This window comes from Etheostoma spectabile, unplaced genomic scaffold (assembly GCF_008692095.1).
Source record: "Etheostoma spectabile isolate EspeVRDwgs_2016 unplaced genomic scaffold, UIUC_Espe_1.0 scaffold00002169, whole genome shotgun sequence".
In the NCBI taxonomy this organism is placed as follows: Eukaryota; Metazoa; Chordata; class Actinopteri; order Perciformes; family Percidae; genus Etheostoma; species Etheostoma spectabile.
This window is the reverse complement of record NW_022602864.1, coordinates 84,941-101,086: the sequence shown is the minus strand read 5'-3', so window position 1 is coordinate 101,086 and position 16,146 is coordinate 84,941. Positions and strand designations below refer to the sequence as shown.

At 39.3% G+C, this 16,146-nt stretch overlaps 1 protein-coding gene across 1 annotated transcript; it reads left to right on the top strand.

The window, feature by feature from the left end:
* Window positions 1–3,941: 3,941 nt before the first annotated feature.
* Window positions 3,942–14,342, top strand: LOC116675720 (cationic amino acid transporter 2). Its single transcript, XM_032507353.1, has 12 exons — window positions 3,942–4,050; window positions 6,025–6,410; window positions 7,205–7,360; window positions 7,461–7,626; window positions 8,388–8,524; window positions 9,392–9,614; window positions 10,950–11,086; window positions 11,671–11,773; window positions 11,922–12,046; window positions 13,094–13,260; window positions 13,806–13,914; window positions 14,069–14,342. The coding sequence occupies exons 1-12, from the start codon at window positions 4,040–4,042 to the stop codon at window positions 14,185–14,187; spliced, it is 1,839 nt and encodes a 612-aa protein (XP_032363244.1). The 5' UTR covers window positions 3,942–4,039; the 3' UTR covers window positions 14,188–14,342.
* The last annotated feature ends 1,804 nt before the right edge of the window (window positions 14,343–16,146 follow it).

Here is a 16,146-nt window from a genome sequence, read left to right as displayed (position 1 = left end):
ACAACACCTGCTCTACCTGATAGTGTTGTAGTTTCTGTTCCTGTTTTTCTCCCATCTACATCACACACTTTCTGTTTATCTTTAATATTGGTATTTATATTATTTTATTACAAGTACTTACTTTTCAATATTTATGGTCTCAGGTTAATATAATTTAAATTATGCTACCGACTCTTGCTTCTTTGCTCTAATTACACATTCAACTTAACTTAATTTTTAACGTCACTTACACCGCAATATTGTTTCTCTTATCATGGCAACCGCACTTTAAAATTCCTTTTGTTTGACGGCATTTTACTTACTCAGTCTACCATATTTTCATTGTCTATTTCTTGCCTGTATTTCTTGCCTTGTATTTCTTGCCTTGTATTTCTTTCGTGCTTACTTGTTTGTGTGTTATTGTTTTGTTTTTCTGTTTTTTGCTGTTGCTGCTACTTGTAACGACAGAATTTCCCCGTCGTGGGATAAATAAAGTATAATCTAATCTAATTTATCCCCTGCACCTGGGGGCGGTTCCTTTTCACCTGGTGTATTCAAACCCATTCATTCATTGGTCCGCTGTGGGAACGGTAACATGTTGAGCACATCTTCACTGTCCAATGACAGCGAAGATGCGCTCAACATGGCTCTAAACTCTGCCCCTTTCGGGTGGTTTTCGGTCACAGATCAAAAGGTTCTATCAGGTAAATGAAAAATTCAAACAAAAATACAGTCAATCAACATTCTGTTGGCTCAGCCTAGTCTACGACAGCAGAGGGTAGGAGACTAGGTTACTTCCTGGTGTGAAGCAATCGGTTTCTTTCGATATGTTGAATGCCAGACTTTACCTGTTCAATTTCTTTAGAGCCAGAGGAACAGAGGGGGAGGTGAGAGACAATAGGGCTGGTCTTGACCTTTTCCCAGAAACAAATAATGAATTTTTTCCTAACCTGGCTGCATCATACAGAAATACACTATTTTCAAAACCCGAATGATATTACCCGAATGACACGCTGGATATGTGTTGACTCACCCTGAGTTGGAATGAATCTGGCTTAACAGGAGGATTCCTTTTTAGAGTAACCTGAAAATGAGTTAAAATACGGCTTTAACAGCCTGAAAACAATTTCAAATACAGCTTTAAATGGACATTTAAGCGTTTAATTTTGAAATCCAACAACAGAATGGTCCAATATTATCCGCGTGACACACTGGATATATGTTGTCCCACCCAGAGTTGGAATGAACCTGGCTTAAGAGGAGGATTCCCTTTTTGAGTAGCTTGAAAAAAGTTAAAATACGGATTAACATCCTGAAAACAATTTCAATTATAGATTTATTTAAACATTCAAACCTTTAATTGTAAACAAACAACATCAGAATGGTCCGATATTTCCCAAGTGACACGCTGGATATGTGTTGTCTCACCTTGAGTTGGAATGAACCTGGCTTAACAGGAGGATTCCGTTGCAGAGTAGCCTCAAAAATGAGTAAAAATATGGCTTTAACAGCCTGATGAAGATTTCAAATATAGCTCTACTTGGACATGTATGCCTTCAATTTTAAAATCATACATCAGAATGGTACGACACTACCTGAGTGACACTCTGGACATGTGTTGTCTCACCCTGAGTTAATTTGATATAACATGAGGATTCCTTTTTAGAGTACCTGAAAAAAGAATTAAAATGTGGCTTTTACAGCCTGAAAAGGATTTCAAATATAGCTTTAAATTGACGTTTGATCCTTTAATTTGGAAATCCTACATTAAAATGGTCCGATATTACCTGAGCGACACACTGGATATGTGTTGTCTCACCCTGAGTTGGAACGAACCTGGCATAACAGGAGAATTAATTTTTAGAGTAGCCTGAAAATTGGTAAAAATATGGCTTTAACAGCCTGATATAGATTCAAATATAGCTTTACTTGGACATTCATGCCTTTAATTTTAACATCATACATCGGAATGGTACAGTATTACAGCTGGATATGTGTTGTCTTGGTCTATGGTTCTGCTGTCACACACACAGCAGAACCATAATTGATTTATCCTCAACCTTTCTTTAAATGAATGGAGGATTGTAAAAAAATTTAGGAGCCAGGGGTTGAAAAGTGGGATTACATCCAAAAAGATACAACACATTGTGAAAGGGAAAAATAAAAGAGACAGGCTGCTTTCCCTATCTGTTGCTTTCTCTATTTTCCTTGATTTCAAACAGAATTCACTTCTTTTTGTTGGCAAAAAAGGGATTATGTCATTGATTGAGACATGGGGGGGGGGTGGCGGGGGGGCGGGGGGACACAGCCACAAATGTATTCCTCATAGTCTTGCTGCCATCTTGTGATATTATGTACATATAACAAGCTAGAAGTCTTTAGTTTTCTGCTTTGCAGCTTGGACGCTTGGACAATTGGTGGTATTCGTCCCCTCATCAATGGCAGCCAGGATGTTACTGTGGAGGTCAAACAAAAGAATCAGAATCAGAAAGGGATTTATTCCCAGGTAAGTTACACTGGTAAGTACCACAGGTGAGGAATGTGCCTTGGTGGTTGGTGCATACTTGAACAAACATTTGAAATCACTTTTATATCACTGCCTAAAACCCATTGTTATTGACTTGCTTTCATGTGATGTCTCTTTTTATTCTCTTTTCATTCTATTTCAAATTCTCTTTAATTTCCAATTATTTTCTTCTACTTCTCATTTTATTTGTTTCTCTTGATATGTTAATCTTGTATTTCTATTGATCCTTATTTTATCGCTTATATGTATATGCTTGTTTTGTCTTCTCAATACTATGTTTTACATTACTGTTGCCTCTTGCATTTATTTTCCCAGTTATGTCTAACTGATGTTTCAATTAACTAGACAACTAGCACGTTTGGCTCCACTCTTTAGGTGTCTGTTATGACCACTTTTGCCTGGCTTTGTCAAAGGACTTTATAAACGTTGAATTATTATTATATATAAAGCACTAGACAAAACCAAAACCACTTAATATTTATTTATGTACAACAATTCATGTTGTACACAAAGTAAAAAAGGTCAGTGTGCTTTCTGGCTGTTTCAGACATTGTCTTGAAGTCCTGAAAAAGTGATGCAAAGTTTTTTCAAAATTTGTTACCTCAAAATTGAGGGGAAGGGTTGTCATTCCTTGAAGTGATATCATATCACACAGTTCAGAGTATAGAGTAGACGGCTCCAATTACATTGCCATTTTTATATTTAGGCCGGAATGAAAACAACCTTAAACAATGTCAGGCACTATCTCCAATTCAATATATTTTAATCAATTAATAATTAAATTTGACCAATGTTGTTTTTCAGTATTAAAGCTCTAGTGCGTAACGTTTTTATATGAATGAACATCCGTTACATTCAAGTCGTTGCCAAATTAATTGATACAAGGCTACTTAAGACCATCAGCTCCACACAACTCTCTCTATGTATTTCTCAGTATAGCTTTTTTTCAGAAAAGGGTGTCATCCCGCAACCTTTTTGGGCAAAAAAAAACCCCCAACAAAAGATAATTACCTCTTATGAAATGTCTATCTTGTTTGTTAAAGCCTTCGTGTCTTCCTTGGCTACTATCAACTGTATGGGGGTGGTGCACTATCACTGAAGGCTTGTATCATCTGCATGCTCTAACAGTTTTAATGTCCTTACTTAGGATTCCTCCTGGGTGAGAAATAAACTACACACCATAGCTTTAAACTACAAAATCCATTCAGTATTTCAGAACTCCCACCAAAATATTTTCCTGTTTTAGTTATTTATTTGGTTTGTCTGTCATTGAGTTAGTATCTTTATTGCAAAGCATGTATGTGGGGAAATAAGTGATCATGCACTGCATGTGAAACTGTGCCCAACACACTGAAGGAAGCAAATGGAGCTGAGGGCACTGATTGGCTTGATTGATTTCAGGTGTGGGCCTACAACAGGCAGTAGCAGGGCTAGCTGGAGGGAGACAGGAGCTTCCATTGTACACCTGCAGCAGCAGCGGACACAAGCTGACTTTCCCTTTGTTGATGGCCGTGTGAACACACTGGCTTGGAAATGGCTAGCGGGTAATGTTACTTCAGGTCACATCACATTCAACTCTTTTAGAGCTGGGGTCGAAAGTATGCTGTGGCTTTTTGGGCTATGATTTCTTGAGGTTTTCCTACTAGATCTTTTTTTAAAGTTTTTTTATTTGGGTTTACCCAGCAAGTAGTATGAATCAATGAAGGTACATTTCCATATAATTGCTGCCTTCTACTCTCTGTGTGTTGTCGTTCTCTAACTCCCTTTGCGTGGAGAAACAACAACAAACTCAGAGCCGGCAAGCTATAAGCTGAAAAGGGTACGTTTTGAAGAAAATTTGGATCGTGCAGCAAGGCAGGCCTGCTTTCTTTCACGATCTTTCAATGATTCTAAAGATTTACAAAGAATATATTAATGGTATTCGCTATCCAACTGGGATGTTTTGGTGCACACTTTAGGTAGGTGTAGGTATGTAGGCTTTTAGGCCACAACAAATAGGAGACACCATGATAAAGTTTAACTTAACTGGACTCTTATTAAATCAACTTAACCAAAGTAGACCAAATTAAAGCATTATTAAGATAAGGAGTATTGTCAGTATAGTCAGTGGTGTATGTGTGCATGAGTGATTGTGTAAAGTGCAAGCGACCCATTAAGATAACTTCAGAGGGAAAACCAGGGAGAGCAGGAATAGCGGCAGCCAGCCACAGGCAGTACAAACGGTTTAGATGCGTTACGTTACTGTATTGTGTGAACAGTTAATTTAATATTGTATGTGGTGTTTTCTTTTGCGGGGTGCAATTGTTCCACCAAAACAAGTTCCTTCCTGTGACCAGTTTACAGAGCCACTAGGCTCGTTGGAGGTGAGCTGCTCCTCACCAGCCCACCAGCCGTGGGCGGTGACACAAAGCCGCGGTCAAGTCGTACAGTTTACAGCAGCCTTCACTCTGAATGGGAAATTACAGAAACACTCGCATCCTATTAAGTCTGATTAATTATGTTATCAAACCCATATACAACACATGGTTTGATCACTTTGTTAAAATGTTCTAGGGATCTGTTGCTTATGTTAACAAACAGGACTGTAGCTGATCCATAATCTGATGGATTTAGTCTCTCTGACTTCTAAATGTATCCAATGTAAACCTGTACAGAATAAGCCTTTATATCAGACAAACCGCAATTTAAAATCCCTCCAATATTTATTTTTAGCTCTGGAAATGCGGGACTGCCCACCAAGTGGCCTGTATTTTAACATTGCCCAAGTAATTCTTTGATATTTACCAAACGATATTCTCTCAATGCCAGTTCTAAATATAAATGTAATTTATTTCATTATATTTTAAAGGTCACATGACATGGTGCTCGTTGGATGCTTTTATATAGACCTTAGTGGTCCCCTAATACTGTATCTGAACTCTCTTTTATATAGACCTTAGTGGTCCCCTAATACTGTATCTGAACTCTTTTATATAGACCTTAGTGGTCCCCTAATACTGTATCTGAACTCTCTTTTATATAGATCTTAGTGGTCCCCTAATACTTTATCTGAACTCTCTTTCCCAAAATTCAGCCTTGGTGCAGAATTCCAGCCACTAGAGCCAGTCCTACAATGAGCTCTCCTTAATATGTGCCATTTCTGAGTCTGTAGCTTTTGAGGAGGGGGGGGGGGCCTTGACCAACTTTGCCACTTTGCTTGTTTGAAAGCTATGTCTCTCTCTCATGGGGGGCCAAATTCTCTGGGCTGGCAAAGCAGAGAAAGGGGAAGTAACCTTGCCTCTTATGACCTCATAAGGAGCAAGATTCCAGATCGGCCCATCTGAACTTTAATTTTCTGAAAGGCAAAGCAGAATACCCAGGGCTCGGTTTTACACCTATCACCATTTCTAGCCTCTGGGGGACCATAGGAAGTTGGGGAGACTCATATTAATGTTAAGAAAAACGTTAAAGTGAAATTTTCCTGCCATGGGACCTTTTTAATTATTTCTTTATGTTGATGCGATCTGATTCTGTGGCAGAGCTGCTGATTGCAGTGGCACTGGAGCCAAAGTGTTACAGTTCATGCAGAGCCTGACTCGTAAGAAACCTATGGAGCCAGAAGGTGAGGAGTCCAACTTCTGCCGATGCCTGACCACCTGGGACCTGGTGGGTCTCGGTGTTGGCAGCACCCTTGGAGCTGGTGTATACGTGCTATCAGGAGAGGTGTCCAGGGAAGTGGCCGGGCCCAGCATTATCCTCTCCTTCCTGGTTGCAGCGTTGGCTTCGGTAATTGCCGGGTTGTGTTATGCTGAGTTTGGAGCCCGGGTGCCCAAGACGGGCTCAGCTTACCTTTACACCTATGTGGCTGTAGGTGAGGTCTGGGCATTTGTGACTGGCTGGAACCTGCTGCTGTCCTACGTGATTGGTAAGTGAAACACACAATAATGAAGTTGTTCAGACCAATATGTTGTGGCTTTTACCGGCAATCAAAACATATTGCGAAGCTCAGATTGCAACACGCACGGAGGGAGTGCGCCTTCATTTTGCCTTTACTCCACTTTATCTTTACAATTGCTGCTATATTGTTTTCAATATCTAATAAGTCCACAGCCTCTCATGAAGAAGTACTAATACCCACGCTGTGAATATGCTCCACTAAAAGTAAAAGTCTGGCATTCAAAACCTTACTTAAAGATATACTAAGCTTTAAAAACAAAAATACAATGTATAGACTCAAACACAATACCTCTCAATCAACACTCCTGACTCACTAGAAGTGTATGGAGTGACTACATTTTAAAGAAATTTTTCCAAAGTCTGATACTTAAGCCGGGTCTTATGCTGAGTTTGTCTACTGCAAAACACGTCCTACATCATTTCTGATCCGCAGGGCGCCCAAAAATGCATCCAAATTGAATGTATATGTTGTGATTTTGTATGTGCATACTATTTTAATTCTCAACCAACCAACTACCTCTGTAATCCATGTGCATCCCATATACAGTACTTTAACATGAACCTGGCATTAGACGAATGTAGTCCTGAAGAACTGTGTTGGAAGGTTTTGATTTGTCAATTTTATGAGGAGACAATAGTTTGAGAGCTCTTATAAATTAAAGCCAATAAGTAGTACAGAAAAAATAAATAAAAGCCCAATCTAAATGTCCATATCCCTCTTCTTCCTTTATTTTTTTTTTTTTTTTTGTTCGTTCTTCTCAGGGACATCCAGTGTAGCGGTAGCCTGGACTGGGACCTTTGATGACCTGATTGAAAACGTTATTGGTAAAACTCTGGAAAAACATACACCAATGGACTTTCCTGGCTTGGCTCCATACCCAGACTTCTTTGCTGCTGGACTCATTATGCTGCTCGCTGGTAATATCTGTCATTTTATGTGAAAGTTAAGGATATGAGATGCAGAATATTTGGCAAGCTGAAATTCTTTAAATTTTACACTTTATTTTTTAAATGTCAGGGATTCTTGCGCTTGGTGTGAAGGAGTCGGCCGTCGTGAACACAGTTTTTACTGCACTGAATGTAATTGTGTTGGTTTTTATCATCATCGCTGGCTTTATAAAAGGAGACATCAACAACTGGTACATCAGTCCGGAGACTATCCTGAATGCAACTCGACACATGGAGTAAGATTTCTCTTTTTTACCTATTTGAGATTCAAACTATTATGATTCTCTTATGTACCTAAATGTTCAGCTCATCTGAATTACATAAAAATATCTTCTCATCTACATGTAGTTAAGGTCTTCTGGGGTCTGCTCAGGTCCTAGAAACCCATCCTGGTTCGTGAGTCAGACAGTCCATTTAATATTCAGTCAAATTGGATTTGACTATCGCTGTAGGTATTAAGGTCATTGTAGTGCTGGGCGGGAGACCAAGAAGTTGTATCATGGTGGTTTTTTTAAGATTCTGGCGGTTTCATGGTATATCACTACATGGTTTTTCTTTTTCATGACTAGACCTCTATATAGGTTTTAAAATGGCTTTTTCGGCTGCCAGGAATAGAGTACAAAAACGTTTTATTGTAATGTTTACTGACAGCTTTTTGATGTATGTATGTGATCAAAGCATAACAATCTTCCTGATATGACCATCACAGTATGTTCTAAACATTTACAAGGGCTACAACTAACCTTTTTCTTTATCAATTGTTTTCTTAATCAATTAACTCTTTGGTTTATAAAATAAATGAAAAATGTTAATCAGTGTTTCCCAAAAGCCAAAGATGTCCTCAAATATTTTGTTTTGTCTACACCTTAAAGAGATTCAGTTTACTGTCAGAGTGAAGAAACATATTTACATTTTAAGGAGCTGGAATGTGTCTCCGGTTTTAGTTATTAGCTGCTGGGAACATGATTTTAAAAAGGTATTTTCTTCCTTTCTACAGGAACCTTACATCATCACATAATGAAACCGTTGACTTTGGTGTTGGTGGCTTCTTCCCCTTTGGCATTCATGGCACATTAGCAGGAGCAGCAACCTGTTTCTATGCTTTTGTTGGATTTGACTGCATTGCCACAACAGGTACTACCACTGTACTAGGAGTACACCTTTTGTTGTTTTGATTGGATGTCTTGGGAAGTATGGACACCCTTTTTTTTTTTTTTTTTTTTTTAACTGCATTGGAGTTTTACACAGGATATTAAACTAATGTCTTAACAATCTTGTATAAAGTACTTAAACTATACTTGAGCACAAGCATTTTACCTGAAAATGACTTTAGTAGGAGTTAGTCACCTTGTAGAATATTACTTGCGTAAAAGTCTTAAAGTATCTGATATTTACTGTACGTGAGTATCTAAAGTAATTTAGCTTTACAGTACAACACTGGTGTGTAACAAAGCTATTACAGATGAAACTCAAAACTCTTAAGCTCATTAAAAATTGCACTTCTCAAATTTTTGTACATAGTTCAAGTCACTTAGAGTATTAAATATTTTGTTTCTACACATATAAATCTTTTGGATCAATATGTCTTGTGTCAATTTGATTAATTTTGATAAAACGATTTTATTTTTTAAATATGGTTTATTGACTCCTACAACTTCAATTCAATTTTATTTATAGTATCAATTCATAACAAGAGTTATCTCGAGACACTTTACAGATAGAGTAGGTCCCAACAGTTCTAGTAGTTTCCTCCAGAGCAAGCAACAGTGGCGAGGAAAAACTTCCTTTTAGGCAGAAACCTTTTTTAACTCGGGTTGTAGTGATTCTAGAGATATGAAGCATTTTGAAGATACTCCAAGAAATGATATCGCAAAAACACCAATAGCACTGAACAGTTTGAATTGTTTAAACGGTTATGTACATCTCAAAATATTTGATATCGGCGGTGGTATTGCCCCAGACCGGTTGCAAGAATTGTGCTAATGGACCTGCCTTTTTCAGGTGAGGAGGTGCAGAACCCACAGAAAGCCATACCGATTGGGATCGTGGTGTCCCTGCTCGTCTGCTTTCTGGCCTACTTCGGCGTGTCGGCCACTCTGACTCTCATGATGCCCTACTATCTGCTCGACAGCCACAGCCCTCTACCTGTGGCCTTTGAGTACGTAGGCTGGGAGCCGGCAAAGTACGTTGTGGCCGTGGGATCGCTGTGTGCACTCTCGACAAGGTACTGGTGTTTAGTTCTTTTTTTTTTTTTTTTTTAATATACGAGGCTATGAGGTGAGGGAAAAGATTACCATTGTTGAAAATGGTGGTTTTTCTCCAGTTTCCTTTTTGTCCTCTGAGAAACCGCCACCAAAACTTACCTAGCCATTGGTGAGATGAAGAATTACTATGTGCTTTGAGTAAAACCCCACTTACTGTTTACATGTGTAACCGGTCTGGCCTCAGTACCCCCGCTGGGTCTAACGAGTGAAGCAGACGACTGGGGACTCGGGCTTTGGCTCAGGACATTTCCTGCTGTTCAGTGTTTTAGGAAGAGAAAACACAGCATTAGTCACATGCCCTATAAACACACGCCACTCTCGGCCAGATCCAACAATGTCTCACGAGGATTTACTTTCTCACTGAAATAAAAATCCCACATAATATGAAACAATAAATGCAAAAATACAACTAAAGACTATAAGAAGACTTTCATAATATGTAGCCTAAATAAAACTGCACTCAGATGCCTCACACTCCCTCACAGCATTACAAAATACACACTTTAAATCACAATAGGTTCTGTGCAAATAACATACCTGTTAAGTGTTTTGGTAAGAGAAAACACAGCGTTGTTCATATGCCCTCAAAACACGCCTAACATAAAAAATACATATAGGAGCAGTGCAGGACACAAAATGGAGAATGCCAACGCAGATACATGTGAAATCAGAGCATGTAAGCTTGCTAACTTAAACACTCAGAACTGAACAATACACAAACGCACGGAAGAGAAGGAAGCAGTATAACTGCTAAAAACCTATACTAATCACAATCACCCTGTCTAACACTTAAATACACATTGAACACTGTATTTAATACATGTACATCTGCCTCGCGCCACACAAGGTACCTCCCGCTCTCGGCCAGGTCCGACATCTTCTGACGAGAGCCGGGAAAACCAACGGTAGTTCCAATGTAAAATACATAACAGTCCCCTCCATTTTAAATAAAGAGCAAACAAAATTAATACACAGTAAAATTAGGGATATTTGGAATACCAATATTTGTCCATACCTGCTACACATGCTCAAAAGTCAGATAAATACACTTAAACGGTTTTGAGTTTGATACAGTTAGACGTGTTACATGTACAAATTAATTACTTGAAATATAAGTGCAAATAAATGGTCCCATATACCATCCCCCCCTGCTTCTTTGTAAACTGATCTTTATGTAAAATCAGTTTGACAGATATGAAGCGCATACGTCATGTGGAAATGAATGTCTAACCTGATTGGTGTTGCTGGCAAGCTTTCCCTTCACTCTAACGAAGCGTTGGTGTTTCTAACCACAGTCTCCTGGGAGTGATGTTTCCAATGCCGCGAGTGCTCTTCGCCATGGCGAGAGACGGCCTGATCTTCAAGCCTCTTTCTTACATGAGCTCCAGGCAAAGCCCTGTCGTTGCCACGCTGTCTTCAGGAGCCGTAGCAGGTAATGAAAGCGTTTTTTTTTTTTTTTTTTTCTCCTTCTATATTGGACCATTCTGCACCTCCCCATGAAGTAGTGTGCCCTTAATGTGATGAGGGAGGAAATCAGGCGGGTGGATGGGCAGGCAGCACACCGGACTTTCCAGCATTCTCATCGCTGGTCTGCAATGTGTAATGGCAATCTTCCCCTAATGTGTTTTTAATAACTAAGTGACTGTATTTTACATATTAACTTTCAAGAGCAAACTGTTACAAAGTGCTTCACAAAAGAAATGAGGCAACCAATATAAAATCCCACTGACGAAGAATAGAACAATATAAAATGGAAATATATAAAATGAGTTAAATAGGAAATCTAGTGATAAAAACATTTGTTGTAAAATATTGGAATTGAACATATGCTGGTGTTTTTGCAAAACATGGTTGAAGATTATGGGTAGCTATATGAAGGTGAATGTTGTAACCTAACATTATTCTTTGTTATTAAAATAAAAATAAAGCTTTTACTAAGGCCGCTTGTGTGATCTTAACTCGGCATCGCCTCCAGACTCTTGTTTGGTCAGTAACACATACGTGGATCTCTTGCAGCGGTCATGGTCCTGTTGTTTGACTTGAAGACGCTGGTTGACATGAGTTCAATCGGGACCATCTTTGCGTACACTCTTGTCGCAGTGTGTATTCTTATATTAAGGTATGTACACTGGGATTAACTAGATTTAAACAATATGTTTAGTATAAAGTCTAAATTTTAACATTTAAGAGAAGTGTAGACTGAAAGGAATAACCTTTTACCAACTTTGTTCATGTAAAGCATGTTGCGTATGTTTTCTCTCTCGCAGGTACAAGGAAGACCCTGGTCTCATCCACAGACCGGAAGCATTTAGTGTGATGGGGCTGTTGAAGCCTCCGGCACGACCCACCCACCGCACTTCAAAAAATGTCAACATATTCATCGTTATTATTTGTAAGTAATCCCTCATTATATTCTTTAATGGTAGTGATGGCCAAATGAAGCCTCACGAAGCTTTGTGAAACTTTTTTTGGTGCTCTTGGTTTAAAAGGCTCAAGGAATGGCAATGCAGTGTACTTTTAATTTTATTTATAGTATAAAGTCTAGACCATACTCTATAATTGACAAGGACCCAACAATTCCAGTAATTCCCCCAAGAGCAAGCCTTTAGTGCAACAGTGGCGAGGAAAAACTTCCTTTTATGGAGAAACCTCAGACAGACCCAGGCTTTTGGTGGGCAGAGTCTGGCGGTGCCGGTTGGGGGTACAATGAACAGTGGCAATTATAATAACAAAGATAATGAAATATGACTAGAAATGGTAGTTGTAGTTCATGGCGTAAGGGGCACTGCATGGCGTGGCAGGGAATAGCCGGACATGGCAGGGGGTCGAGCGGGACCAAGGTGCCAGCCTAATCTAAGGAACATTTAAGGGTTCTGGGGAATAAGCTCCCCAGAGCTAAGTTAATGTTAGCATTTCTGGGACATGAATGCACACAGATGGAAAGAGAGGAGAGAAGAGCTCAGTGTGTCAAAGGAAGTCCCTGGTCTGTCTCAAAATACAACGGCATAACAAAGTTCTGGTCCAAGGCAAACCGGAGCCAGCTCTAGAAGGGTTGGTGGATGAATCTGACAACTTTGAGAAGCAGAGAGGGGGGGGCCGTGTCTGAAGTTTTCCACCCTCCCCTTTCAACCCTTAGTTCAATAGACGGTATCTGTTGGGTTAAAGGAATACAGAACATAGTTCACAAGGCTTCATTTAGCCGTCACTATTTAACAGACATACGTACTATAGTATAATTTCTGCACTTACACGTTTCCATATTTACAGTGCCAATTTCCAGAGTTAGTGAAATAGCAATCCACAAAAATTTCACTTATTATTTTTTTTTTTTAAATGTACATACAGTTGGAGTATCTGTGTTTTTTTGTTTTTGTTTTTTTTAAGATTAAAGATATTTCCCATGTCAAAGTTTCTTCTGACAGCTATGATTCCTCTCTAGTGTTCCTGGTGATCGTTTTAAGCGCGCTGCTGTCCGAGGCATTGGATTCTCTCCAAAGACGAGAGTTGTGGAGCGTGCTGCTCATCAGTGTCCTTGCCCTGACACTGGTCCTCGCGGTCGTTATCGTCTGGAGACAGCCACAGAGCACAATTAAAGCTGCTTTCATGGTACATTGGAGGGTTGACGGTGGTGGGCAGGATTTCATACATCCTGAGGATTTAATTCTTTTTTTTTTTTTTTTTTTTTTAAACCGACATGGGAATATCTTGTTAGGTGGGTCAGTTAGCCTTACTGGGGGGCTGTTGCAGGGCACAGAAAGGGAATGACGAAGACTCAATGTGTGAAGGGAGGCTATCCCAGGTTAAACCTACACTGAATGAATGTGAATGCTGTTTGCATGATAAAAACAAAATTGTTAGCAAAAACCCTTTTTTTTTTTTTCAAACTTTTTTTGGACTGAGATTTTCAGTTTTGCTTGTTAATTCTAAGAAAGTTATATTGATGTTTAAAAAAAGAATATTAGACATACTGGTAGGCAGATTCTGTCTTTTCCATTACCTGCTGCAGGCTGTAGCTGCACATTAAGGTGCATTAAGCATACAGATGAGCGTGGTATCAATCCCCTAACAAACTCTCACCAAGAAAGCAAAAAGTATAATTTTCAAGATGTCTCTTGGCTTGAACCAGGCATGAGTTCATGTGTTTTTTGCAGGTACCCGGTCTCCCTGCAATTCCAGTTTTAAGTATCTTCATCAACACTTACCTGATGGTTCAGCTGGATGGAGAAGTTTGGATTAGCTATGCTGTGTGGATGGCAGTAGGTAAGGACATGCCGGTTTCAACTGCCCTAAATAACCAGGTCATTGAGGAATCTCTTTTTCTGGTTTGTGCATAATTTGTAGATGGTGAGATCTAAATAAACCAAGCTGTCCTTTTTAAATCTACCCTAAAAAGCTTCCCAACTCCTTTCCTTAGGCTTGATCATCTACTTTGGCTACGGGGTTCATCATAGTGTCCAGAAACAAAGGCTCTATGAGGCACGCACCCAGCAAGATGTTGTTCCTGTAAACAGGGTGGTGGTGGTTGCTGCTTGATGTGTATGGGATTGTGTGACGTGCTGCTCTCCACTTAACATGGTTTAAGTTGGCTACAGAATATGGTTCATCAAGGAATTACCTTGAAATCCATTTTAGCATTTTATTCAGGTTTCAGGCCAAGTTGAATTGGGCTGTTCCTTTTTGTTTTTATGCTAACAGTATTTTATCTTAAGTGTGTAGTCGTATTATCCATTATGACTCATCAGTCTTTCAAGACTATGCAATCTTGGATATTGTTTTAATGTCTGTATCTAAAAAAATAAATAAGATGAAATGTTTTTAAAATATGAATCCATATTGTGAACATTTAAATCAGTAAGAATTGTTAATGTTAATAAACTGCCGAAAGAATTTCAATTGAGTGGATAAGAGTTCTAGTGTCTTGTTTTTTTTTTTTTCCCCACATGCTTTGATATGAACTTAAGCAGCATTTTTTTTCGCTTGGACAGCAGTAGAAGCTGATTACACATAATCAACAATATATCAATGGCCTTATAAGTTAATGGCAGTTAAAAGTTGTCATCTCCAAATTATATGGTGTCATAAGTTCAAAATGTGCTCATTTTTGCTCAAGCTACACTTAAAAGTTCCACTCAATCTTTCAATCGATAATAGTTTTTGTTCCTAGTGTTGTGCTAGTAATAAAGTCTACATAAAGTGCATTGATCTCAAGTATAATAAAAACTGACTGGATTAACACACAATATAGACAAATTGTGGGCCGCCTATACCTACTAAATACTATATGAGGAATATGATATACCTATAAATAAAAGCAATCTTGTTTTTAAGGCAAGAAAGGGATGCAGAGATCTGCGTAATGTGTAAATTCACAAATTAAAGGTCCCATAACATGCTGCTCTTTGGATGCTTTTATATAGACCTTAGTGGTCCCCTAATACTGTATCTGAAGTCTTTTATATAGACCTTAGTGGTCCCCTAATACTGTATCTGAAGTCTTTTATATAGACCTTAGTGGTCCCCTAATACTGTATCGGAAGTCTCTTTTATTTATAGTGTCAAATCATAAGTTATCTTGAGACACTTTATAGATAGAGTAGGTCTAGACCACACTCTATAATTTATGAAGTCCCAACAATTCCCCCAAGCAGAAGCATGGTGCGACCATACCCAGTGGAAAGGAAAAACTTTTATGGAGAGACCTCGGTCAGACCCAGGCTCCTGGTAGGCGGTGTCTGATGGTGCCGGTTGGGGGTGTGATGCACAGTGGCAATAACGATCGCAAAAGAGAAAATGGAACAGTGACTAAAAAATGTTGGTCGTTCCTGTCATAGCAAGATGCTGCAGGGCGTTAGAGTATGTAGCATGGTGCAGCAGGGCACCGCAGAACGTAGCAGGGTGTTGTGTAGCAGGACCACCAAGATCTTGGTGCTATCCTAATCCAAGGAAATATGCTGGGCGAAAAGAAAACCTAAGGACTCCGGGAGTAAACTCCCAAGAACGGTTTAGTAAAATTCTCTGGGCGGTCAAAGCAGAGAAAGGGGAGGTAACCTTGCCTCTTATGACCTCATAAAGAGCAAGATTCCAGATTGGCCCATCTGAGCTTTAATTTTCTCAAAGGCAGAGCAGGATACCCAGGGCTCGGTTTACACCTATCACCATTTTTAGCCACTGGGGGACCATAGGGAGGCTGGGGGAATTCATATTAATGTTAAAAAACTCAAAATGAAATTTTCATGTCATAGGACCTTTTAATATATACATTTTACCACTCCTATCATTTAGTTCTATAAACGGGACTTGAGAAGGTCGAACAGTCATCCGCTGATCAGAAGGTTGGTGTTTAATGGCTGGTACTGCAATCTACATGTCAAAGTATCCTCGGTGCACCTGGCGCCACAAAATTACTATTAGGTGACTTTACCCCTGGAAAATACCGCTGTGCACTCAGACCACTGCTGGTAGCTTAGCTTTGTCTTTTGACAAGGCGGCTGC